Source organism: Vespa crabro, chromosome 5 (genome assembly GCF_910589235.1).
Source record: "Vespa crabro chromosome 5, iyVesCrab1.2, whole genome shotgun sequence".
NCBI lineage: Eukaryota > Metazoa > Arthropoda > Insecta > Hymenoptera > Vespidae > Vespa > Vespa crabro.
Window position 1 is genome coordinate 2,943,876 of NC_060959.1, and position 27,142 is coordinate 2,971,017.

Genomic DNA, 27,142 nt, shown 5'->3' on the forward strand with positions numbered 1-27,142 from the left:
TAGATTTATGGTTCTTATATTTGCTGTTAATGAGTACTAGGTATTTGTTAACTCGATAAAAAATCGAAGAGTAGAAACGCTAAAACGAAAATACCGACGTTCGCTTCGTTTTCGCTTCGAGTAATATAACCATTTATTAACGAATTTTAACAGATTTACGATCATTATGGCGTAGTGAGATAGGTGATATTTGTCGAAAAAGAGAGAGTTCTTATAACGAAGGGTTATTTTCTTTTTTCTTTTTTTTTCTTTCTTTTTTAACGAAAAGAGGAAACAACTACAAAAGAAAAAAGCATTAGAACAATAAGATATTATCGACGATAACGTAAATAGAAAAAGAGAAAGAGAAAACTCGTATGAAGCACGAATTCTCGATTAATAATATAACAATATTATAATAACGGCTCTTACTCTTGTAAACGATTAAAAAAAAGTAAAAGGAAAAACTTACCAGACAATATTAAAGAGGTTTAATGTTGCGAATAAAGATAAAAAATTATTATATTATATATTATATATGAAATATATTATTATTTTATGTTATATTATATCATATTGTACGTCCCCGCCTTGTCACGGAAGTTGGGGTGCATCTTTATACAAACAAACAATAAAAAACACATACACACGTTATACCATTGTAACAATAAAGAAAGCATGCTGCACGTTCGTACACTATTGCCAGTCGAACGTTTGTTTCTGATGTATGTACGTATGTACCTATACCTTGGTGCCTGGTGGCGATAAGAGCGATAATTATTATTATTATTATTATTATTATTATTATTATTATTATTATTATTATTATTATTATTATTATTATTTTTATTTTTATTTTTATTTTTATTTTTATTTGTTTTTATCTAGTTGTAGTTTCTTTGTAACTTTTTGTGATATACATTGCAATAGTCTATTCGACCGTTTCTCTTTCTTCCAACAAACACGTCCTTAATCAATAAACTAACTTGGAATTGGTACGAATGTGTGAGTGCATGATGAAAAAAGTGGCACACATTTGGTTTATACTTAATAATAAAGAGTTCCATTATAATAATATAAAGGAGAAAGAGAATAGATTCGAAGAATATTTACATGAGAACAAAATACAAAAATAGATGTTGAAAGATAGATAAATAGAGAGAGAGAAAGAAAGAAAAAAGAAAAGAAAGATAGGGTCCATCATCAATTTTGTTTTCTTTTCCTATTCAAATAGATCAACTGCCGATTTTACCGAGCGACATCACCTTCGAGATCTGCACATCCTCGTCGTCCTCTTCGTCACCACCGCCTCTTGCAGCAACGCCATTAACGACTACCACGACGACGATGACGATGACGACGACGAGGTCCGAACAAGATAATGTTTCTGAGTCAACAACGGGTGCGTACATCAAGGCTGAAAGAGTAGTCAGCGGCGTACATTTTCTCACCGATCGTGATGAAGATAGAGCCGAATTATTACTACCGAAATCAGAATCGGTTGACAGCGAACCGGAAGTCAGAAAGCAGGTTGGTTAATCTGCCATCTTCTTAATCCCTATCTTTATCCTTCCTAGAAAATTTTAGAAAAATTATACTTTCGTGGGAAGCACTTTTGATATCAGCCTTCTTGTATTATGGAGTGAGATTGTTATACTGAAAGAAAGAAAGAAAGAATGAGAATACGTGTGTGTATGTGTACGTGTGCGTGTACGTATGTTTGCATGTTTGTGTGAAATACGTGTTAGTGCAGAATGAAAGGATGAGAGAAAGACAGAGAGAAAGAGCGAAAAAACCAAATAAACGTTATTTTACAAGCTGCTGGAATACCTCATTCAAAACGACGGTTCCGTAGTCTGCAAGTGGTGCGGCGAGGTGCTACCGTCTCGAACCCGTTGGTACAGGCATAAGTACAAGCTACACGTCTCCACCCAGGTCACTCAGCCAGCACCGTTGTTTAAGTGCCACAGCTGTAACGCCTACTTCAAATCGCGGAAGGGCTACATTGGTCATCTGAGCGCGAGACACTCCGATAACGAGAACGACGAGAATAGAGAGGAACCGAGTAACAAGAAATCCAGAAAAACATCAGATGTAAGTTATAGGATCAAGCCCCTAAAACATGGCAAAGTTTGCATTAGCATTTCTTCAAGAATCGTATATAATGGAATATTTATAAAATATTTTTTGGTGCTCTGCAGATTGGTAAAGGTCCTGATTGGGAACAACAAAGAGAAAAGGAAGAGAAATTGGTGGCCGACATCATAGATCGAGTAAAACGAGAATGCGAGGCCCAGGGTGAGACCGTGACGAGGAGAGGTTATTCGAGACGATCTACGGTTATGAATAGCTAAGGTCAAGCCCTTCGTCCATTGGTTGTCTTCTTCCTATGATTTGGTTCAGAAGACTCCTGTATAAAGAATATCAAAGAATCCTATTTGATTGAGTTCATTTGGCTCTTCTCAACAGATAAACACAAACACACATAACACACACACACACACACATACGTATACACGCATAGACGTACTCAAAATTTTCGATTACTTAGAGGAACTCGGTAACTCTGATAAGATTAATATTTTTCGTCGATTTTTCTTGTTATCCTCAAGAGAGCCTTTTTCTTGCCATTCGCATTCTTGTATTGTCATTCTCTACCAATTAAGAGAAACTATTTCCTGTGTAAACAGGAAAGAGGTACTGGATACTGTTCTAAAAGGAAGTACTCGCGCTTGACTAACATTCGATACGATCTACAATGCGCTTGATCGATAAAAAGAAAAAGAAGTAATAACGAAAAAAGAACAAAAAAATAATAAATGAGACATTTGCCGATTCGTCCGTAAAAAAAAAGAAAAAGAATAGAGAGAGAGAGAGAGACATTCAGTGCCAAATATGTATCTTCCCGGACGTAGGACGTCTCATTTTGTAAACTATTATTATAATTACGATTATTATTATTAATTATCATCATCATCATCATCATCATCATCATCATTATCATTATTTTTATTATTATTATTATTTTTTTTTTATTATTATTTTTATTATTATTATTATTATTATTATTATTATTATTATTATTATTATTATTATTATTATTATTATTATTATTATTAGCGTCATTATCATTACACAAATAGCCTGTGGCTGGCCAATAGCAATGCGTGCGATGATCACGATGCGTTCGAGATATATTTTCCTTTTCTTTTTCATTATCTCAATCGATACGTATCGTAGTAAAATCCGTATGAAACGATGTAAATAGGGTATAATAGTTGGAGATCAAAAATGATTGTCTTTTTTCCTAATACAGAAACTCGGTCGTCTCACTGTACGATCTATGATCTACGTATTGAATAATCGATAAATACGACCGACTCGTATGTACAATGTATGTACATACGTATGTATATACGTGAATATGCGACGCTACCTGAAAAATGAAAAAGAAAAAACGTTTAATCGTATGTATATTCGCTCAATTAGGACGAACACACGATACGTACATATATATGTATCAAGGCCGATCGTTCCTCTTGCTCCGTCTGCACAGTTTTTCTTCGCACTATAATACGACGCGATCTCTCTCTATTATAATTATATAACTAAACGCGAGTATGCTCGTCGTCTTCGAGTATACTATACAAATAATATCGTGAAATTCATGATCGAGTACAAAGTACACTACATTTTCTCTTGCATGCGAGCATCTATGGATCTCAAACGTAAATAAGAATTTTTAATCCAGAACCAGGATTGTCAGTTAGTAATATTGTCTTTAAACGGGGAAAAAAAATTTTCGAGAATTATCTTCTTTTTTTATTATTTTATTATTTTTTTTTTTATTTTTTTTGCTGATCGAGGCCTAAAAACGAGTCAAACGATACGTCAAAACGCAATACGATCTCCGAATTAACTTATTCAGTTATTTACTTCCTGACAATCTGGATGGAACGATCGGATCTCGCAAATAGTTTCGCTAGAAGGAAAGATAGGTAGCTAATTAGATATACTTGTGGTTGCGCGAATATACGAATAAAAAAAAAGAAAACGATCGAGAAAAAAGGAACAAAAGAACGCGCGATAAATCACTAGGAAAATCGCATTACTGGCAGATTTTAAAGGGCGTTAAAGATGATGGGAAAAAAAGAAAGCAAAAAAAATGAAAGCTAAAACTTTTCCTGTATATTTCCGGGGAAGTCTGTCCATTTTTTGAACATTCTCGAAAGTATTTTAATGTTTATTACTACTATCGTGCGCGTGTTTATTCGATGCAACGAGGGATAAATTGAGTTTTAAAAAGTGTATACAGTTTTTCGGATTCTTCCGTGCGCATGCGTGTGTGCGAACTAGATGGTAAGTTTGGTGCTAATATGTCGAATGCGGTAGTTACTTCTTTCCGTTACACATCCCACCGTGATATGCATTTTTCTATATTGATGCATCGGCTGCAAATATTTTAAGATAGAGAAAAAGAAAAGAAAAGAAAAAGAAAAGACAACGCAGCAAGATAGTACGATTCCTAAGAAATTAAATTTAACGCAAGAACGTACGCGGATCAATGGCAACTCACGCGTTAAGTCGAGGATGTGTAACTACATCGTTCCACCTTTCCTAACCATTGATATAACATACATGGTCGTCTTTCATCCTCCTCCCTCGTTAATTTTATACGCATCCGATGTGAACTTTGACGGTCGTTTCGCTCGTAATCATATCAAGACACGAACGTTTGAATTCCCGATAAATGAGCAAAGTATTATTGCGAAGAAAGAGAGAAACAGAGAGAAAGAGTCTGTAGAATGTAAGGTGGGACAATTCAAACTGAAACGAAGACTGATACGCGCTGGTCGCGTTGTTAATTAAAAGATAAAAAGTAGAAAAGAAAAAGAGAGAGAAAAAGAAGCAAGCAAAATATCTTCGTATGATCTTGACTCGTCCCTCTTTATATCAGCTCGTAATAAAATAAAAGAAAATGCTTCCGATTTAAGCGAACTTTGCCGCCTTTCGTGCCAATAGATATTATTTTAGCTTTCCGACAGAAGGACTCGCGCTTTTCCCTCCGTATAAAATGGATTCGATAATCGTCCACGACGAGAGATTAATACGATTCTTCCTCAGGGAGACGTTCCTTCGTTTGATAAATCGTCTTCCGAATGATTAGATTATTCTGTAAATATAACTAGAGACCTGTGCGTGTAATTGATTACATCCCCAGATTAATATTTTATCGAATAGTCTTCCTTCGAATAATTATACCTCCAACGCTTATTCGTCCTTATCGTTACGCTAAAAAATTTATTATAGTTTAAATTATGCGCTCCAACTTATTTCGTTCGTTGATCGATACGTCAGAAATAATCGTCCTTTTAGCTCGTTCCAAAAAAGAATTTTCTTAAGGGAGGAAGAGGAAAAACTGCCTCGCACGACGTATTTCAATCTTCCGTAAATGAATTTTAAGTGTTATTAATTGTAAGAATGTAAGGCTGATCCTCTCCTACACGGAGTATCGACGATTCGAGATGAGAGTATTTCGAGGAGATAAATTATTTATTTGTTTACGATAAATCGAGAAAGAGAGAGAGAGAGAGAGAGAGAGAGAGAGAGAGAGAGAGAGAGAGAGTAAAAACTCGCTCTTGATTTTGAATGGATTTTAACCGACTCGGAGGACTATCGGTGCAAAATCCGACGATGACTTCAAAGAGTCATCCAAGCGCACGAGCTTCGTCAGCGAGTATCCCTGTAACTAAACATAGAAGACGATATATCCGTTAGATATATTGTAAGAAATAGTAAATAATATTATATAACGATATCGTACGGATAAATCGCTAAATGTTTTCTTTCTATGGATACTCACCGTACGATGTGATATAATATTGCGATAGATAAACGTAATACTTATCGATTGCGCTGATCATTAGCAGTAACTAACGTTACGACTAACGACTACAAGCGTATTGTGCATTATGTGTCGGGAAAGAAATAAAATCAAAATGAACCGATCGATTTTACTAATCTAATCAATAATTCTCTAGCTGACACAATCAATACCAGCCAATCCTAAACTCCCGTTCTTATTAATAAAAAGTATTTTCGTTTTTAATTTGAGATAAATTTACTTTATTAATAAATCATTAAAAAAAAACAAATAACGATCTGTTCTTTGTTTGAGAATCATTCATTGTACGTTGCGCCCTCTAAGGTTACGTAAGCTGAAAGAGAATTAAATTTAATTCTTAAACTTGTATATAAAATCAATTGTAGGTTCCTTCACCACGTGACAGTAAACGTCATCATAGTTGTTCTAAATTTCAATCGAAACGTACCGTAAATACACTTATCTCTATTTGAAATGAAATTCGAATCGACGAAACCTCGAAAGGGTTGACAAGGGTGAGTACCGAAAGATATCAAATAACATCGAAACTTGTAAATTCTACCGAAAGAGGGACGGCGAAACAGGACGAAGAAAAGATAGGTTAATAGTATATTCCCTCTAAAGCAATCATTGCGTCGAATCCGTTCTGTTTACGAGTGCAAGCACTGTTGCCTCCTGGTGCAGTAGCGTCAGAAGATACACGAAGGACAAATCACGTCGAAAGTTGGTGATCGATCTTCGTAAACCTTCAGATTTCTTCGAGTATTACCGGACACTATCTTTATCCGGCTTTATCGTGATGCAACCTCGAGTCCCCGTGCATTACGTCGTATGAGGTGGACGGATACTGAAAAAAAATTGTACAAACAGGAGACGACTCGCGTCATTCGAATTATTTCGTAATGTCGGTCTCGTTTTTCATTTTCCTCGACACGATCTTCGTTGTTCTTTGGATGGGCGTGATCGACGTATCAGCTTTGCATACGAAGGATCCTCTCGCTCATCATGGTAGATGCGAACCGATTACGATAAATCTTTGCATGAATATACCGTACAATGAAACTATAATGCCCAATTTGATGAACCATCAGAAACAAGAAGAAGCTGGCTACGAGGTTCATCAATTTGCGCCTCTCGTCAAGGTTAAATGCAGCCCTGATCTACGTTTCTTTCTCTGTTCTGTTTATGCACCAGTTTGCACTATCATCGAGAAAGCAATACCACCGTGCAGATCTCTGTGCGAGAGTGCTCGTGCCGGTTGTGAAGATTTGATGAACAGTTTTGGTTTTAATTGGCCGGATAACCTTGATTGTTCTAAATTGCCTGAAAATGGGAAAGAACTTTGTGTTGGTACTAATGAAACAACACCAGTGGAACCATCGGCACCTGTATATTCTCCACCACGCATGCCAGTTGCAGAGTTTCAGCCACCTTGGAACAGTGGTGGAGCCACGTCTTACAACGGTAATGGCTTTGCGCTCGGTGCCAGAGACTTTGGATTCGTTTGTCCCCTGCAATTCAAAGTTCCACATGGACTGGGTTATTCTCTCAAAGTAGGGGATAAAATAGAACCTAATTGTGGTGCACCCTGCGATGGTATGTTCTTTACAGAAAGAGAACGTAACTTCTCCAGAGTCTGGGTCGGTACCTGGGCATCTCTCTGTGCTGCATCATGTTTTTTTACGTTCCTGACCTTTCTCATCGACACTGATAGATTTAGGTAGATATAGTTAAATAGTAAAGTTCTCATAAAGTAGAAATTTATAGGATTTTTTATGGTTAATAAACATATAACTGTTCTAACCACTCTTTTATTGCAGATATCCAGAGAGACCCATTATTTTTCTATCGGTATGCTATCTCATGGTAGCACTGACATACGTGATAGGATGGGCCGCTGGTAATTCTATTGCATGTAGAGAGCCCTTTCCTCCGCCTTTAGACATGCGTATTCAGATGGTATCTACAATAACGCAAGGAACTAAGCACGAATTATGTACTGTGCTTTTTATGGTGCTTTACTTTTTTGGTATGGCATCGAGTATATGGTGGGTTATACTTACATTGACGTGGTTTCTGGCAGCTGGTTTAAAATGGGGACACGAAGCTATAGAAGCACATTCGCAGTATTTTCATTTAGCTGCTTGGGCAGCACCAGCAATAAAGACCGTAACAGTCCTTGCAATGGGAAAAGTAGAAGGTAAATATGCATTTAAATATCAAAATTTAATTTTTCCTTTTGTTTACGAATTTTTTAATTATTTATATATTTTTAGGAGATATATTATCCGGTGTTTGCTACGTGGGTTTGTGGAACGTTGATGCATTAAGAGGATTTGTGCTAGCTCCTCTTTGCGTTTACTTAGTTCTTGGAACGGCCTTTCTTTTCGCCGGTTTTGTTTCTCTCTTTCGCATACGCACCGTTATGAAGCACGATGGTACAAAGACCGATAAGTTAGAGAAGTTAATGATCCGCATCGGTATTTTTTCCGTATTATATACCGTACCAGCGCTCATAGTGATCGCTTGTCTTTTCTACGAGCAAGCGTATTTCGATCAATGGATGTTAACTTGGAACATGGAGATGTGTTCGCGACCTGGGTTGCAATCGCTTTACTCGATGCCTTGTCCTGTCGGTGAACGTACTCGTGATCTTGGCCGGCGGCCAGAATTCGAAGTCTTTATGATAAAATATTTGATGGCAATGATAGTTGGCATAACTAGTAGCTTCTGGGTATGGTCTAGTAAAACTCTCAGTAGTTGGAGACAATTCTTTAACCATCTTCAGGGTCGTCGTACAGAAGCGTACGTTTGAAATTAATTGCGTTTAAATATAAAAGGAAGAAGAATGACTTTTGTCAATGCTTTTTACTATCATTGGCAAATTATAATGCTTAGGACAAAAAGGTGGAGAGAGAGAAATAATATTCGGTGATAGTTCGCTCGAATGATTTCGATTTTGTAACACATTGTACGAGAAAACACTTCCAAAATATTTCAGGTATTATTTCCATTATAATATATATAATCCAATATAACTTAAACTTATTTGATTTCTGAACAATGTATAAAATATGCTTAATGCATTGCTTACTTCCAAAGAAGATAAAGCACGCTTGAACTCGTCAATGTGTTGAGACTGTCACCGATGTAGAATTAAAAGGTTCTACATTTTTAGAAGTTTAATGTGCCAAACAAGTGTTATATTTTTATAAACGATACATGTCCTCTGAATGTCCATAAGCCTTTTATCTATTTTAATTGCATGACACGTATGTAAGATATAACGACTGATAGTTTATCAATTTGAAAGTATTATTATGCGATATCTGCTTTAAACTCTTTATAGATATATTAATAGTACTTTTGGTATAAACAAATCATTTATTACTCAATTTTATAATTAAAAATTATAAGAGATTTTCGTCATTTAAGCAAAGCTAAGTGACTAGATAGTATAAATCATTTATCGTATCGGCTATTTCACTTTAATTAAGGAAAAACTGACGGTATTATGCTTAATAAAGGAGCGTGTTTTTCGAATATTTTAAGAAACTACTGAGAAATAATAATACTCAGAAAAAGACTTCAAGGACTGTTGAACATTAGAATTTTATTTTTTTTATTTTTTCTATATATATATATATTCTATATATATATATATATATATATATATATATATATATATATATTCTATATATATATATATATATGAAGATGGCAATCTTAATAATCAGGTACGAATAATTATCGTGATCAAAAGTAATCCTATGCGTAGTTCGAATTAAAATGTTTACTTATAGGAATAATTGTAACTTCGAATTAATTGTATATAGTTATAGCTCTTACTTTTATCCTTATGTATGTATCGTAATATGTATAATTTTTAAGTAATTGTGTACATATATGTATACACATACAAAATAGGCACACGCCAAATCTCTTGGCACTTTTGTATGTTTCCTATACTAAATCAAATAGCGGTGATAAGTTAAAGAGAACCGCACAAATTTATGAAATGTAGTTATTTTCATCGAAAAGCATCGATTTCTTTTTCTATGGTATATAAAGGAAGTTTGTTAGAAAGAATATTTATTAACCAAATAATTTTGCGAGAATATTTCACAATGATGAAATGTACTTCGTAAAACGAATTTTGCTTGATATCAAGATCATTCTTGAGAATCAAGTTTAATCACGATGTTCCAAACTGTACTAATTCGTCCATTGAAAACTGCCGAACTCTTACGTATGTACGTTACGCAAGTTCTATTCTCACGCTGATAATATGTATGACTTGCAAAGAGAGAATCGCATGTTTGCTTGCTGTTAGAGTATTAAGTATTGTACGTAAAATACGCGTAAAGTGCAGGATTATTACATTGCTAAATATATTATATACTTTATTTGATAGTGAATGAGATGGATGTATACAAATAATTATATATATACTATATATATATACATATATATATATATATATATATTTAATATACGATCAATTTTTATACGGATATAAATTTATAACATCCACTTACACTCTTAAATATGCGCGATATTTATTCGCACAGGTACAAAAATTTATTTCGTTCTTACTTGAACGAGAACCACGTGTCGCATGCATGTTATACAATACTCATGGAAGTTTTAATTTTATATGTCGAACTTAATAAAGCTGCCGATACTTATGTATAAACATCGTAGAAACTATTATTCCTTTTAATTTTTATATCGGTTAAACTTTAAGTCAAAATTTATCCTGTTTTTTTCGACACTGGTCGCTTTAAAATGCCCTTTTTTCGTAAGTATAAAACGAGCCATGGCGTTATAGCGCAAGTAATAGATAATCGTATTGGCGCTAACATTTTATGAATTGTATATGCCAATAAAAATCCAGATGAGTCGTTCAAAATTTTCATAATTTTTTCGTTTTCGGTATTATAAACTGTTTCAATATAAGGCATTAGATCTATTCCACTGAAAAAAAGATAACGGTTAATATTTATAACGTTGAATATTTTCTACATATTCAGACAATATATTTTGTATATCAAATCTGATATGTAATGAATATCATTTTGTATTTATGTATATATGTATACATTGTATGTATTAATTATTTGACAAACCTAATAACAGCCGTATAAAAGAAGCCAAGTGACATTAGCGAAATGGTGATGTGAAATGCCAAAACAACTTTCCCATAATCTTTTACGATCATTTTAAATCTTTCTCTTTTAGTCGCTATTATTTTCTTTTTTATCTTATCTTCAGAATTAGTAGTATTCAGCGGTGTTGAAGCATTTGTTGAGTATCTCATAAGATCAATATAAATTGGATGTAACAATTTATTGTGGAGTGTACTCATTAAAATGGCTTCGTTCATGATACCTGAGTAACATATTTTAACATTGATACTATTCACATAGTTTAATATGAAATTGCAACATTTTCAAGTACACCACAAAGCATTGTCGATGGTATTTGTAGTTATTGTAAATACAGCTTAACTTTAACTCTTTGCACTTTAAGAAACTTTTTTCTTCGACACAAAGAAACGAGGCAATTAATTTAAAATAAGGCAAAACAAATTGTGTTATTTTCAAAATAATATCTTTTCTTAATCATTGATATCAAATTGTGATATTAAAATATATTGAAATACAGAAAATTAAAAATGAATCAATCATTGAATATATACATATTACTGTAATATGTACTTTATATGATAAACTATAAATTCTATATATACCTAACCAGATTTTATTCGAAAAAGGTATATCTTTATCATTTATCAAATAGTGCAAGTTTGTAAAAGAATTGAGCATACACTTTGTTTTCAATTCCACTAACCATTCTTAACTCGATCGGATGATAAAATATTAATGCTGGTAAGCCTGTAATGTGATTTTTGCATATCTTCAGCAATATATTTGCTATCCTTAGCCCACTGTCCACCTGGCATATTGAAATGAGTCGATTTGCCAGTTGAACAGAAAGGTTTTGGCACGTTACTTTGCATGCTACCATTTAAACTAATCGCGCCTGAACAATCGTACGAATCTATGTGCGTGTCCTCGCGTACGATCGAGAAATTTCTTTGTCCGTTGAACGTTACTTCCTTGTCGCTAAAGGACGAGAATGAGAATGAGTTATTGTTGTTGGCGCTGACTCTGTTCGCACCATAAATCAAAATCGGACTTGCTATGTCCCTTGTTCGTTCCGGAGTGAATCGACCTGTCTCGTTCGCAAATATTTCCGAAACATTATTGGGAAGTGGCAAAGTCGGTGCATCAGGATAACGACGTATGCTCGTTACGTGTAAAATCTTCATTTGGCTTCTTGGTACCGTTTCACGACGTTTGAATTGTACCTCATTGAACGGATAACTTGCTATACCAACTGAATATATCAATTTAAAAAAATTATTATTATTACAAAATTATTATTATTACAGAAAATATATATTATATATAAAACATAATTTTTTTATCAATAACGTACCTGGCTGCAAGTTACGATTAAATGTAGTTAACAAATCAGAACAGCGACTTATCCGAGATAATGCCATCGCGATAAAAATGACAATGTTCTTTAGAGATCTAAGTTTCTATTCCTTCTCCCTACTTATTCTCCTGTCATCTATATGAAATATTACGAATGATCGTATGTTCAAAGGAAAGAAAGAGAAAGGAATAAATTAATAGACAGGTTCTGAAAATTGCATTCTCATGTATCATGTGACCTATACAAGCTTGTAAGATAATTTAATCGAATTGACAAAAAGGCGGACTTTTTGAAATGAAAAACAAAAGAAAAGTAATGCAAAACAAAATGATTATCACAATCCGATTGTATAATATTAATAGATTTCTTTCGATTATACCTATATTTATCTTTTAATTGTGATTCCTTCAATAAACATAACCTGTAACTTTGATGTCAATCAATTGTACTAAATTTATAATGCAACAATTATTTTAAATGTTGAGTTAATGTCTAAAAAAAATATATAAGCTATATATTCTTATCTATTACATTACATATACGGTAGTAGTATATCTAAGCTACTCTCCTGACGTAATGACACTCAATAAAATGGAAGTAATTTTTATAAATGAAAATAATATTCATGAACTTATTATTTTTTATCATTTCATGACGAAAAACATTTTTAATTTCAAAATAGGCTTATTCCTTGCACTATTTAATTATTAACACTTGTTACAGAACATTAAAGATAAGAATAATATATGATCAAAATCGCCACTTAATAAACCGGCGATATATTTGATGAATTAATTTAATCTGCTCAATTTAATCGATTTAACTTTGAAAAATATATAAAATTGTAAACATAAAAAAAATAAAGAAGGAATGAAAAACAAGAAGATTTATAAAAAAAACTAACGTGCAGAAAGTACACGTACATTCAACTGGAATTCGTTTGGAATTTTACGCTATCTCGTGTTATTTTAAGAAATTATTGAACGTAATTCGTTGGTCACGTAGAATTCTTGTACGCTACGACTTATAAAATATTTTAAAATTAAGATTTTATTTTTAAGAAAAGGTTAAGAAGAGATTATTTTTATTAATTTCTATTTTTAGTTTTAACTTCTATCGTTTCCACTACTATTTATTATTTTAATAGGAAGATAAAAAATTGAATATTCGCACCGAATACTCAGGACCGTATTTGTAAAGAGCTTTAACATCCTTCTTGAATTTTCGAATAAAATTATTTAATAAACAAATTTAAATGTCATTTCGTATGATAAATTATTTAAATTGATTATAATACTGAAATTTTTAAATATGATTCTCAGATATATTTTTCTTCTATAATAACCGTTTTTGTTTTATTTCATTCTCTTATAATTTTATTTCTGAATATAGATAAATTACTATTATTTATATATATATATATATATATACAGCCGAAAAGTAAAATAATAAAGTCAAGGTCTCATTATTGTATAACTGATATTATTTCGATAAATTTGATAGCCTTTTACGATAAGTGAAATAATGTACACGCGCATGATCAACCATAGATATAGTCTAATGAAACGTCAGCATTTGTTTCCAGTTGCTACGTCCTTATGCCTCTGTAGCCTCCTGGAACAGAATTGATTAGAGCAAGTGAATTGGACAGAAAATATTTTTCTATGAGTTATAAAATGACGCGAAATAATGTACAATTTATATCGTCAATGGTGAAAATACTGTTCAGACGTGAGCAGTACACATTTTATTTAAATATTTCCAGATCAAGGTAAAATTAAAAAATGTTTGAAAATATCTTATGACCTTTTTAACCTTCGTTTGATAATATTGATAAAGTCTTTTAGACTTTTCATTGTTTCAGTTGTTATAAACTCAATTGTTATATGTATTTTATACAATGATATTGTAATTATATATACATATTTCAATTGTTTTAATTATTATATCATTTTTATATGGTCACATTTAGGTCATGGTGGTCACATGTGGAGATGGGACCTCCAGATATTATTTTAGGTGTTACAGAAGCTTATAAGAGAGATAATAATCCAAATAAAATTAATTTAGGCGTAGGAGCATATAGAGATGACAATGGCAAACCTCATGTACTTCCAAGTGTCAAAAAGGTATGTCTTTTATTTTTTTTCTACAGTAATAAAGATAATCTTGAATATATATAAAAAAATAATATGAGTAATGATATTTTTTATAGGCAGAAGAAAGAATCAAAGAGAAGAATTTCAATAAAGAATATTTACCGATATCAGGAAGCCCAGAATTTTGTAAACATAGTATTACATTGGCATTAGGAGATAACAATGAAGTTGTAATACAGGAATCAGTATGTATATAAGTAATAAATTTATAAATTATTTTCTACACTTCTACTCTCACTTTTTTTTTGTAGAATGCAACAATTCAAGGAATTTCTGGTACTGGATCTCTCTGTATTGGAGCCAAATTCCTGGCTCAATTCTTTCCAGGAAACAGAGTAGTGTACATACCAACACCAACATGGGGAAATCATACTCCACTATTTAGACATGCTGGATTGGATGTAAAACAGTATCGTTATTTTGATCCGAAGACTTCTGGATTAGATTTTAAAGGCCTAATGGAAGATATATCGGTAGGTTATAGTATAAAATATTGCAACGACAACGTTGAATTACTAATGATGATTTTATTAACAGAAAATTCCAGAGAAATCAATTGTTATCCTCCATGCCTGTGCTCATAATCCAACTGGTGTTGATCCAAAATTAGAACAATGGGAAGAAATATCTGCAATGGTAAAAAAAAGAAATCTCTTTCCATATTTTGATATGGCATATCAGGGATTTGCTTCTGGTAAAGTATTGCAGTAACAATTTGTTTTTGTAATAGTACTTTTTATTAATATTCGTGTTTTTATAGGTTCGACAGATAAGGATGCAGCTGCTGTTAGATTGTTCCTAAAAGATAAGAATAAAATTGCCTTATCTCAATCCTATGCAAAGAATATGGGACTTTATGGTAATATAGATAAAATATTGAGAAAATTAATGAAATTAAGTATCATATATACAATTTGCAAAACTATTTGTTGTATAGGTGAACGTGTCGGAGCATTTTCATTAATTACATCTAGCAAAGCAGAAGCAGCTACTGTGATGTCGCAACTTAAAATTATAATTAGACCTATGTATTCTAATCCTCCTATTTCTGGAGCGCGAATCGTTACTGAAATATTAGGAAATTCTGATTTAAAAGAAGAATGGCTTCATGATGTTAAGGAAATGGCTGATCGAATAATTTATATGCGTACAACTTTACGAGAGAATTTAGAAAAGTTAGGAAGCTCACATAATTGGACGCACATTACAGATCAGATTGGAATGTTCTGTTTTACAGGTCTTAAAACTCACGAGGTAAAATAGTTAACTTTTATGCATTAATACAATATATAAATATTTATTTTTGTACATTTTAAAAAATTGCAGGTTGATAAACTCACAAAAAACTATAGCATATATCTTACTAAAGATGGAAGAATATCTATAGCAGGAGTATCAAGTAAAAACGTGGAATATCTTGCTAATGCTATTCACGAAGTTACTAAATAACCTGCATTTTATTTTATTTGAAGAAAAATAATTGTTCTAAGAGGATTAAGGGCATAGTTTACAAATTAATTTAAATATTTTAAAGATTTTATTTAAATATTTTGCCTTGTCTGCCCTTTTTAATTTTATATTATTAATATTATTCCTTCCTAATATGTTTATAAGTCGCGATAAATATTTTCCTTGTATAATATATAAAATAATAGAACTTTTATATTACCTACAATGAGCATCATTATTGTTATATTTTGTATATCTTGATTATCGACTTTATGTATGCTGTACGTAACCAGTATTTGCAAACAGAACATAACGGATTACAGCGCTATCTACAAATGAAATAAATGTAATTGAAATCCTTGATTACTATATGAATTTAACCTCTTTATAACTTTTGTACATTTTTGTACATTTTGTTTCTTATTTAAAAAAGAATAATTTATATTTAAAGGAGAAAACAACAAATTTATAGAACACAATTTCATATTATTTACAAATTTTGAATATGCATTCTGATGCGGTATTATCTCTTACGCGGTATATTTAAAAACAACAATATTTGAAAGTATTATTTTTAATATTATTACAAATATGATAGGTTAAATATTGTGATAGATAGAAAGATCATTTATTGATAATTTTAAATTTTAATTTAAATAAGAATATTGTAATATATATATTATATTATGATACAATTATTCACAAATTTGATTTTTGATTGTGTCCTTCAGTTTTATAACAAATATGGCAGACTTTGATAATGTATTGCGAATTGAAAATTTAATTTCTTTTCTTGGTTTCAATAAAAGTGCAACAATTGCGTAGAGTTATCAAAATGGTTAAATATAATTCACGTTGCCAGTGTTAAATAGTTTTATCTAAAAAATGAATAACCTATAATGGTAAGATGAAAACCACATATTTGATGGTAAATACTATTTATGTTTGTAATTTTGGGTGACACGTTTCGATCGTAAATAAATATGGCGCTTCTCAGCATGTAGATTTTTATATCTCATCTATATTCTAAAAACCTATTTTTATTAGTATGTTATTTGTTAAAGGTTTCGTGTAGGAAGGTTAACTAGATAAAAAAAAATATACTATTTTATAAAAATGTCTGCATTAAACAATATATTAAAATCTATAGAAGCATTGAAGATATTACAGGAAACCACAGTTTCATCTGATCCTGCAATAAGGTATGAATTAAAATTATTTACATTGTCAAACTTTTAATAAAAATTTTTATGAATACCTTTCAACAATTTGTGTTTTTAATGATAACAGAAAAGAAAAGATATCACATTGTATAGTTATTACTGAAGGATTATGTTCGCCAAATACAAAATTAATTTCTAAATATCCACAAATTTTTGGTTGTTCAATTAAAACATTATTAGCATTATGTGACGACCCAGAAGTTGATGTAAGAATGATCGCAGATGAATCTCTAAATAGAATCATAAGGGTATGATTATTTTAATGTTTTTTATTTTGATAACAAATAAAATCAATTCCATTATTATAACTTTATAATACGTATATGTTATTATAATATATAACTCTTGATTATTTATCAGGCAATGGCAGACAGTGATATTGTTAAAATTCAAATAGAATTATATAATGGAATAAAGAGCAATGGACCGGCTCGAACATTGAGAGCTGCTCTTTGGAGATTTAGTTTACTTAGTCACATGATTCGTCCTACAAGAGGAAAAGCATATGTGTCAAACTTAATACCATGTATTACTGTCATAGCACATAGGCCAGAGGAATCAGTAATTGATACGCTTGCACAAGCATTGAAATTAATTCTAAGAACATTAGGGTCATTTATGACGGATAATGATGTTAAGGTATAATAATACTATTACCAATAGATATGATACCAATCTGTATATTAAGAAATATATTATCTGTTTGTAGACATTACTTAAGGCATTCTTTCAAAATATCTCATCAACTCAAGCAGCATTTCGTAGAGCTGCAGCAAATATGATTTTAACAACCTGTTTAAATTGTAGGAAACCTCAGGTTTTTTTATGTTATGTATTAAATTATTTATTAGGTAAGGTGGATATTTTGTAAGCATTATGTCTGCGAACTTTACTGTATATTAATAATATACTATTTTTTCAGATGCTATAATACCAGTGAATGATGACATAGATCACTTAAATACAGTCATCGGTGTTTTTGGATGTTTGAAAGTGATTTTACCATATATAAATACAACAGCAGAATGTGAAGCTAGTGACAAACAACAACTGGAAAATTTTTTACAAATTTATGAGTTATGTTTGTATTATACTAAGTGGCATTCAAATCATAATTTAATAAATGCAGCTTTAGAAACATTGGCTCAACTTTTGCAATGTTCGTCAAGTGCATTCAAATATGTATTGTTATCTAAAGAAGGTATTACTCACAGTAGAATAGAGTTAAATCAAGAAGCGGCCAGAATATCGTTGGGTCAAATAAGTACTTCAACAGCTACGAGTATTTCGGGAGGCAATTGTGATTCCACATTGAATTTGCTTGAACCAGAAATGCCGCAACTAAATTCAAAAATAGGAAATTGGATTATAGATTCTGAAACAGTACTTCCACTTATGCACAAATCAGAAATACGGGAAATATGTGCAAGCGAAATAACAGAAATTAAAGGAAAGACAATGGAAAATTACAGTGAATTAAAAATAGAAACTTTAGAGGGTGAGAATAAATATATAAATATAAATGTTTTTGTATGAACAAAATTGGATATACATACAAATTTTCTAGTTTATGTCTACTTTAGGAGGTGGTGTTGAGGAAGGAAGTGATGCTGGAAGTGAAATAGAACACATAGAAGAAATTCACTACTCAAGTTTGCAAAGTGATCATCACATGAAAGAAGAAGAGTATTTAGAGGAAGCTTCAATATCTGTAGCTTCTCCACAAAAGTTGCCAATGGAATTGCCATCACTTGAAATTAATATTGGACATTATACAGACTCTGATATGCCTGTAAAATTTTGTTGTCGTTATTTAGTTTCATCATTCTTGCTAACAGGCAGTGCTGGTCACTTGATGCCTGATAAATTATTTCGTGTCAGTGTTAAATGTCTTGCTTTAACATGTGTAGCCAATATTTTAAGACTTTATCCAGATCTACTTTTAATGACAGTTGCCAAAGATTCTACTTCAGATAAACAAATGATGAGAGATATTTTATTATTTGCAAATCATTCTGATCCTCAAATCAGAGCCAATGTATCGACTCTTATTGGATCATTTTTGAAAACAGTTTTTACACAGTATGGTGGATCTTTCAAAAATTTCCAACCTGAATGTTTAAACAGTAAAACAAATGAAAAGTCATTGCTGGAAAATATGATAAAATTACTTATAAAAGTAAGAATTTTTACAGTAAAATTTAATAAAATATCTGTTTTATAGTATTAACAAGTAATTTTTTTTGAAGGGCTTAGAAGATGATTCTGCTACAACATGTCGTCAAACATTAACAGCACTAAATTTATGTTTACCAGAAATACTAAATTCTGTAGATAGTCAATATGGTATAACCATCTTATTTGAATTACCCAGACTTATTAAAAATCCATATTTTCTTGTCAAAGTTAAATTAGCAGATTTGCTAAGCAATTTATCATACATCACAATAGAACACATAACAGGTGATGCATTATTTCAACAACATTTTATTGATGCTATAATCATTTTATTAGGAGATCAGGATAAGAGAGTTAGACACGCAGCATCTGAAGCAATTGTTAAGTAAGTGAAAATGTTATAAATTATTTAAATCTTACTTAAAATAATATTACTTACAATTTTTTTATTCTGTTAAAATTGAATTTTCATTTTTATTTTCAGAAGCATTCCATTATTATATTTTCAACATCCACAGGAAAATGCTGTTATAAAAAAAGCAGCTCAATATACAGAAAAGTATTTGTCAACTGTAATGTCAAGTACTTTAAGAATTTCTTCATATTATGATAAACATAGAGTAACTATAAATAATACTGTCAAACCTTTTACATCATTAACTGATCATAATGATAAAAAATATCACGTAAATACAGAAGATTCATTATCTCGTATTGTAAGCATCTTAACTGAAATACTCATGGTTGATTCATCTAAGTATATGGTATATGGTTGTTGCGAAGCTCTTGCTCTATTAAGTGAAGTTTATAACACTATAGTTTATGTCAAAGGTTGGGATTGTATACTTCCCAAAGCACTACTTAAAAAATCTCATAAAAAGGCTGTTAGTCGAATAGACACAACAAATGAAAGCAATTTTGTAATTGAAATAACAACGCCAATTGGTACTGGTTTGCTTTCTTTGCTGTTGCCTTTGTTGTCTTCATCTGCAATAAGTTTGGATTTATCAACACATAAACATTTAATCTCTCTTGCGGGTAATCTTGCATCAGGATTGGCTCTTTGTAATCTAAAACCTAATGAACCAACAAGCAAACATGATTCTGATACATCAAATATTTGGAGTATGTTAAAAGATAAACAAATGTGTCAGTATATGGAACTATTATTGACTCATGTTATAAGGGTTTTAAATATTTTTGTCCATGTTATTGATGATATACAATTAAATCAAATAAGTACAAAATCACTGTCCTCTTTGCCATCTGCGCACAGTTTATCTCCAAAGAAAAAAGTAGTTACCGAACAGAAACAAAAAGAAAAAGGAGATAAGTTTTTAAGTTTAAAATTTGGAAAAGAACAAATGGGAGTATTCAATACTATTCCGCATTATATGAAAATGTATGATAATCTCAAAGCAGCGCACTCTAATTATCTTGTTACTCTTGATCCTGAGGCCAGCGAGATGTATATTGCATTATTAACTGCTATACTGGATACTCTTTCACAAATTCTTGAGATAGCCACTTTTAATGAGGCAGGCAGGATAGCAGAGGAAATTCTATATTACTTGCAAACAACTGTTACTTTATCGCCGACTGCAACTATTCAGTGTGTGCAGCAATTGTTGAAATGTCTGTTTGGTAAAAATCTTGGTTCTCAATGGAGCGAACTGGATATGCAACAATATGCAGAACAGAATATTGCATTAAGAGATACTTCTAAAGGCTTTTATAATCAATGTTTTCAGAATCCAGCTAGACATATGGCAGACATGATAAAATTAATAGGAAATAATTGCAGAGATGAAAATAAACCAGACACTGGGTAAGTATCATAAATTTCTAAATTATATTTGAAATATATTCTATTATGACCTCTCATGATTTCTAGGTGGATAGGTTTAACACGTAGAAAAGGAGATCGAAAATTATCATACATATATTCTTCAGATCATAAGGCTTCTGTAGCTACTTTTATTCGTTTATTTGAACCAATGGTTATAAAGTCTATGGAACAATATACTATCACGAGCAATATTTCACTGCAATGTCAAGTTCTTATGCTTCTAAGTCAACTAATTCAATTGAAAGTTAATTATTGTTTATTAGATTCAGACAAGATATTTATAGGATTTGTATTAAAACAGTTTGAATTCATAGAAGAAGGTCAAATACAGCAAGCAGAAGACCTGTTACCAAAAATTTTCAGTTTTTTGGTGCATTTATCTTATGAAAAAAATCACTCAAAGGTTGTAATAGGTATTCCTAAAATAATACAGTTGTGTGATGGACTTATGGCAAGTGGACAGCCAGCACTTAGATATTGTATACCAGCACTTGCACCTGTAGTTGGAGATATTTTTCTTATTCGCAATGGAAATTCTAATCAAGCAGAACAAAGAGAATTGGAAACAACAAAAGAAGTATTAATTTCAATGCTACTTCGTCTTGTGGAATATCATGAAGTTATAGAGCTTTTAGCATTATGTGTCTCAGAATCTAGATTTAGTGGAGATGGAAATGGAGAAGAAAAGTGGAGAAGATGGTCTAGAATGACTACAGATACTATACTTCCAATGTTAGGAACGTGTAAAGTAAGACTAGAATGGGAAAATGCTCATATTGCCTTAGTAAAATTGTTTGCTGCAATTTCTCCTACTGTTTTCAGACCAGTAGATCCACTTTTAAAAGTACTTTTTACAGCTCCTGCGTCTTTGAAAGAACCAGTTTTTAATTTAAAACGCTGGTTGGGAATGATAAATGTTATATTATTAACTCTTATTTCTTGTGCTAAAGAGGAGTCGATGTTAGCACGATTATCAGATCTTAGCGTGTATATGACAGATCTTTCACATTTATTATTATTTCCAGATAATTTGACTAAAGTTATAGATCCATTAAATGCACTTGGAACTCAATCTATACAAATACCACCTGAAAAAATTTTAGCCAGATTCATATTTAAAGTGATTAGTCTGATAGGCACAAAAATTATTAACATTCTTGGATTAATTAATCATAGAGCCATAGATCCCTATACAGGATTTGCTCAGCATACAGATAATGATGATTATTTGGTGCATCAATTTGCATTCTTCTTACAATTATGTATTCACATGTTCGAGTCTGGAAGTCATTGTAAAGTGGCAAATGCAGCAATGCAAATGGTTCAAGATCGCAATACGTTTGAAGAGGAAAAGTTTCCTATAGACAATTTAAATTCTTTAATGCTAAGCATTGGACATGTATGCCCAATGTTGACATGTCAATGGGCTTACCTAATGACATTATTAAGCTATAATGAGATGCTATTTTGGTCTAAAATTTTGGGCACACGAAATTCGAATTACATAGTAAGATCTCTTCCAAATGAGAAAAAAGTATACGACTATGTAAACAGCATAAATGTACAAATTATTCATAAAGGTGGAATCATATTATTTTGTGATTATGTATGCGAAAATCTCAGTGATGCAGAGCCTTTAACATGGTTATTAGTGAATCATATTGAAGAAGCAATACACACAGCTACTGAATCTCCAGTCAAAGAACTTCTAGCAGCAGCTATACATAGAAATCCTGCAGCAAGTGGTCTCCTAGTACAAGCTATTTCAACAAAATGTATGAATTTATCACAACCTAGCTTCATCAAACGTTTATTGCAGTGTATCGAAGATGCACATCAATCTCAAAGTGGTGCAGTCATAATGATGTTAATTCCAAAATTTTTGTCTACTAAATATCTTGCTCTATCAAGAATGGCAGCAAAAATGGCTAGCAGAAGAGTTGAAATTTTATTAACATTAAGTGCAGCAGATGTTATGGAACAATTGCCAAAGAATGATCTAGTAAAGATTATGGATACATTACAGACTACTAAGCTAGCTAAAAAACATGGAGCTCTAGTTAATTTATTGAACAAATTAGGAGTACACTTTTATGATCTCTCACCTTTCGAGCCTGATTTATGTAGATCTTTCAATCCATCAATTGTAAAAACTATTCAACTAGATCGTGATTGGTTTCTTTCTCAGATTAAATTACGTTGCTGCCATCAGAATACAACGTATAATACTCACGAATCTGCACAACTATTGAGTAATTTAAATTTTGAAGACTGTTTGAGTATTATTTCTTCTAAGGAGTTTGATATAATAATTTTAAAAGACTGCATAACATTGGGTGTAAGATTGACTATTGAGAATTGCCAAAAGTTAGAGTTAAGAAAAATTCACAATAAAAAAATTCATAATTTTGAAGCCAGTCCTTTGTATACAGCTGCTAAACAGTGTCTGTTAGAGCATGTACGTAATGTAACTGAACTTATGCCAAAACCACATTATGTATTTAATCCGCAAAAATCTAATATCAATAGTAAAGAAGTGAAATATGCTACAAGGATTTCCAAACTTTTAGACGATTCCATTTACTGGAATACACTTTTTAAAATCATTCCAGTTGTAAAGGCATTTACAAAAACATTGTCGAAACTAACTAAATATAATTTGGCAAATATGGATGGAAAAGTTGAAGAAGATTGTGCTAAGCTTGCTTTATTGTGTTTTGAATTAACACATTGGATGATACATGTAGATAAACAAAATATTAGAAAGCTACGACCAAGTGAAGTAGAATTAACGTTGAGTTGTGCTGGAGAAATTTTGAAATATGAAGGCCCATTTAAGGTTTTTGCAGATCACACTCGATATTCGTGGGTATGTTCAACGATATTGGCTATGACAAAAATTGTTGAAAGTAACTTAACAGCAGTTGAATCATTACCTCATGTTGATACGTGTTCTTTACAAGCAGCTTTTCAAGACGAAGAAACGAAGCATTATGCACAGGCATGTGTGCGAATAGCATCATTGGTTGTCTGGCTTGAAAAATGTCAAGTGAATAATACTTCTAAAAACATTCCTCCCTATTTATTTAACATAATAAAAGACCTTATTGTACTTATTAGTCGTCAACCTTTAGTAAATTCTTTTGTTCTTACGCCTCCTTTGGTTTGGAAACATGGTTGGCATATAATGGGGTCTGGTACGACCAAATGTCATTTTCCATTGTTATCGACTGAATTAAATCTTCTTCAAGAAGTCGATATTTTAGAACAGTTCATTTATAGAATAAATTTGTTGGGTTGGACTTCACGTCTACAATTTGAAGAAATATGGATGGCATTATTGGGATTGTTAAATCTTTCCCAAAATGAAAACACTTCTTCGGAAGAATCAACAGCATTAGTACAAGCAAGCTGTTTAGCCATTCAAGCTATAACACAATTATTATTACAAACAATGTTTCTACCACATCCTGGTAATCCAAGTACTAGTTGTTTGATACATCATTCACGAGATCCTCAACTTTCGGTTGTGAAAGTAAGCTCACAAGAATTATATACTATACAAGATTTACTTACATGGAAATATGAATGTATGAGTGATATTCAAAATATAAATGGTTTAAAATTAGATCATATATTTCATAGAGGAAACATAGAAAAAATTACAACTTCAAATAATTTTACATACAGCCAATTATCAGTTTCCTATTTATGGTCATCGTGTAATTTATATGAAGATAAATTAAATGCCTCTGTACTTGAACTAAAAAACAGAAGAAATGATGCATTAAAGTCTGCATCATTAGATGTAGATTCGTGTCTTCGCTTTTTAGTGGAACTTTATACTTCTTGGTTGTCGCCACAAGCGAATATTCCGATACAATTACTTACAGAAACTATGAAATCTCTCCTAGCTATTTCTGATCTCTTTGTAGAAAGAGCACAATATCAATGGATGCTAGATGTTTGCTTAGAAATATCAAGAGTACATTCTATAGAAAATGGAATCTTACATCAGTATTTGGTAATATCTGTATGTAAGGCTGCTGCAGTATTAACACCACTGGTATATATTATATATGCTAAAAATATAAAAATCATATATATATCAATATTATTAATTGAAGAATATTGTTATTTTAGGATCTGGATACATTGGATAGGGTAAAGCGTTTGGTTGATATCAACCTTAAATCAGTTTTCTTGGCTGCTAGAGTAGCAGCACTTCATGGTGTCTTATATTTATTACAAAGTGCAGTTCAAGCTAATTACGAAGAGATTATGAACATCTTACACCCATTGACTATTGAATATATACAAAAACACATAGATACTCAAGATACAGATGGGTAATCCATATGTTCCGAATTAATATTTTGAGTGTAATTTTTATCTTATTTGTGAAGAATGGAAACTTATGATTTTTTTTCATTTATTTTAGGGTATTAAGTCAAAGTGAAGAACATCAAGGAGTTATGTGGGCTTTAGTATTTTTCTTATTAGAACATGCAGGGGATACAACACCCGATACAGAAGCTCCTGCTGTGCTTGAACTAGTTCTTTCTCTAGTCATGTCACCGAATATTTCGATTAGTTTACATCAAACTCTTTTACAGGTACCTTTTAAATTTCATTTAAAAACTGTCTTCTCTTTTAATAGTAAAAAATTATTATACTCGTTTTATTTTAGGGTCTCGAAAGATTAATTATAACAAAAAGTGTAATGGGTAAAGTAGCAGAACAAATTGTTAAAATAGCAACAGAGCGTTTAAGGCATGCAAGTCTGATGTTTGCTTTGCCTGCTTTGCAACTTCTATTAACTTGCATGTACACAGAAGCAGCAGACAGATTAAATCAACCGAATGTTGAAGAACCATTGCCGGATATTGAACCAGAATCATTGGTTCGATCAATAGAACGAACGTCTGCCATATTTGACAGAATTAAGAGAGGCTATCCAATGGAAGTAGAGATTCTTTGTTCAGTTTTATCTGGTGTTTTAGCAGATTTCTTTCCACTATCACAAATTTTAACAAAAGTTATCGGTGAATTTTTATCACCTCAACAACCACATCCTCGATTGCTTTCTGGCGTTGTGTTTAAAGTTCGTAAAATATAATATCTAAAAAAATGTGAATATAAAATATTAAAGGAATTGAACATATTTGATATATTAAATCTAGGTTTGTGAAAGAGCATGTACGTCTACACAACTGAGTTTACTACAAGATTGGGTGGTCTTCAGTTTGCCAAATTTCATACAGAGTTTACCATTGGCTATGTCCACTTGGTGTCTCTCATGTTTCTTTATAAGTGCATCTACGAATAATTGGTTGAGAGCTTTGTATCCTTTTCCACTTATTTTAAATGTATTTTTTAGAATTTAGAAGTAAATAAATAATATGCTCCTTGACATAGATCGATATAGATTCCCACATGTACAATCAAGGATTGGGAAATACGAATACGAGGATAAGAAGATATTGTGCATTGCAGCTAATGACTTTTATCACAAGGTACGCATGAAAAGATAATGTATAAAATAAAATTAGAATTGTATCTGTAAGTATTTTTAAAATTAATTATTTTATGTATAGCTGCCCGAGGAATCTCAAAAGAAAGCTTTCGTCGAAATATTCGAAGTTGCAGCGAAGGAACCTGGAACCCCATTTATTGATATATTAGCATCCTTTTAATTATCCTAAATCGTTTATCCTTTATTCCGAAAAGAAATATTTTCTAATAATATTTTAGGTGATTCTACTCTTGTAAATTAGTGTACAGTGATCGTGCGTTTATAATCGTCTCTAAAGATGTATGTATGTACATTTGTATGTATGTCATATTTATTTCTCTCACGTCCCTCTAACAAAAATGCAATTTGTTTTGCAATAAATAGTATTTTTCAACTATC

General features: G+C 31.6%; 5 protein-coding genes across 10 annotated transcripts in view; 4 read left to right on the plus strand and 1 right to left on the minus strand.

The window, feature by feature from the left end:
* Window positions 1–5,991, plus strand: part of LOC124424290 — an 11,685-nt gene extending 5,694 nt beyond the window's left edge. Inside the window, exons 2-4 of the mRNA XM_046963122.1 lie at window positions 1,214–1,509; window positions 1,798–2,073; window positions 2,181–5,991. Coding sequence (XP_046819078.1) covers window positions 1,327–1,509; window positions 1,798–2,073; window positions 2,181–2,333 — 612 coding nt within the window. The 5' untranslated portion in view covers window positions 1,214–1,326 and the 3' untranslated portion in view covers window positions 2,334–5,991. The remainder of the gene's footprint in view (window positions 1–1,213; window positions 1,510–1,797; window positions 2,074–2,180) is intronic.
* Window positions 5,992–6,220: 229 nt separating this feature from the next.
* On the plus strand, window positions 6,221–10,559 carry LOC124424288 (frizzled-2). 2 transcript variants are annotated; one of them, XM_046963118.1, is made up of 4 exons: window positions 6,222–6,378; window positions 7,058–7,583; window positions 7,684–8,063; window positions 8,140–10,559. In XM_046963118.1, the coding sequence occupies exons 2-4, from the start codon at window positions 7,135–7,137 to the stop codon at window positions 8,676–8,678; spliced, it is 1,368 nt and encodes a 455-aa protein (XP_046819074.1). In that variant the 5' UTR covers window positions 6,222–6,378; window positions 7,058–7,134; the 3' UTR covers window positions 8,679–10,559. The 2 variants fall into 2 exon arrangements, with proteins under 2 accessions (XP_046819072.1, XP_046819074.1); XM_046963116.1 differs by having other exon boundaries at window positions 6,221–7,583.
* On the minus strand, window positions 9,939–13,293 carry LOC124424289. 3 transcript variants are annotated; one of them, XM_046963121.1, is made up of 5 exons: window positions 13,275–13,293; window positions 12,368–12,505; window positions 11,717–12,265; window positions 10,993–11,254; window positions 9,939–10,840 (listed from the first exon to the last, which is right to left on the minus strand). In XM_046963121.1, exons 2-5 carry the CDS (start codon window positions 12,432–12,434, stop codon window positions 10,618–10,620), a joined length of 1,101 nt encoding a protein of 366 aa, XP_046819077.1. In that variant the 5' UTR covers window positions 12,435–12,505; window positions 13,275–13,293; the 3' UTR covers window positions 9,939–10,617. The 3 variants fall into 3 exon arrangements, with proteins under 3 accessions (XP_046819077.1, XP_046819076.1, XP_046819075.1); XM_046963120.1 differs by lacking the exon at window positions 13,275–13,293 and adding an exon at window positions 12,750–13,238; XM_046963119.1 differs by lacking the exon at window positions 13,275–13,293 and having other exon boundaries at window positions 12,368–12,740.
* A 623-nt stretch (window positions 13,294–13,916) lies between these two features.
* Window positions 13,917–16,341, plus strand: LOC124424054 (aspartate aminotransferase, mitochondrial). Its single transcript, XM_046962544.1, has 8 exons — window positions 13,917–14,141; window positions 14,343–14,499; window positions 14,586–14,714; window positions 14,781–15,002; window positions 15,067–15,223; window positions 15,290–15,388; window positions 15,467–15,783; window positions 15,856–16,341. Exons 1-8 carry the CDS (start codon window positions 14,035–14,037, stop codon window positions 15,976–15,978), a joined length of 1,311 nt encoding a protein of 436 aa, XP_046818500.1. The 5' UTR covers window positions 13,917–14,034; the 3' UTR covers window positions 15,979–16,341.
* A 360-nt stretch (window positions 16,342–16,701) lies between these two features.
* On the plus strand, window positions 16,702–27,140 carry LOC124424116 (huntingtin). Of its 3 annotated transcripts, none has more exons than XM_046962701.1 (16): window positions 16,702–16,906; window positions 17,043–17,180; window positions 17,269–17,449; window positions 17,562–17,840; window positions 17,911–18,052; window positions 18,124–18,699; window positions 18,785–19,380; window positions 19,451–19,764; window positions 19,864–21,207; window positions 21,274–25,294; window positions 25,372–25,577; window positions 25,670–25,844; window positions 25,919–26,332; window positions 26,412–26,572; window positions 26,657–26,744; window positions 26,826–27,140. In XM_046962701.1, exons 2-16 carry the CDS (start codon window positions 17,095–17,097, stop codon window positions 26,922–26,924), a joined length of 8,682 nt encoding a protein of 2,893 aa, XP_046818657.1. In that variant the 5' UTR covers window positions 16,702–16,906; window positions 17,043–17,094; the 3' UTR covers window positions 26,925–27,140. The 3 variants fall into 3 exon arrangements, with proteins under 3 accessions (XP_046818657.1, XP_046818656.1, XP_046818658.1); XM_046962700.1 differs by having other exon boundaries at window positions 16,702–16,880; XM_046962702.1 differs by lacking the exons at window positions 16,702–16,906; window positions 17,043–17,180; window positions 17,269–17,449; window positions 17,562–17,840; window positions 17,911–18,052 and having other exon boundaries at window positions 18,566–18,699; window positions 18,769–19,380.
* Window positions 27,141–27,142: the final 2 nt, after the last annotated feature.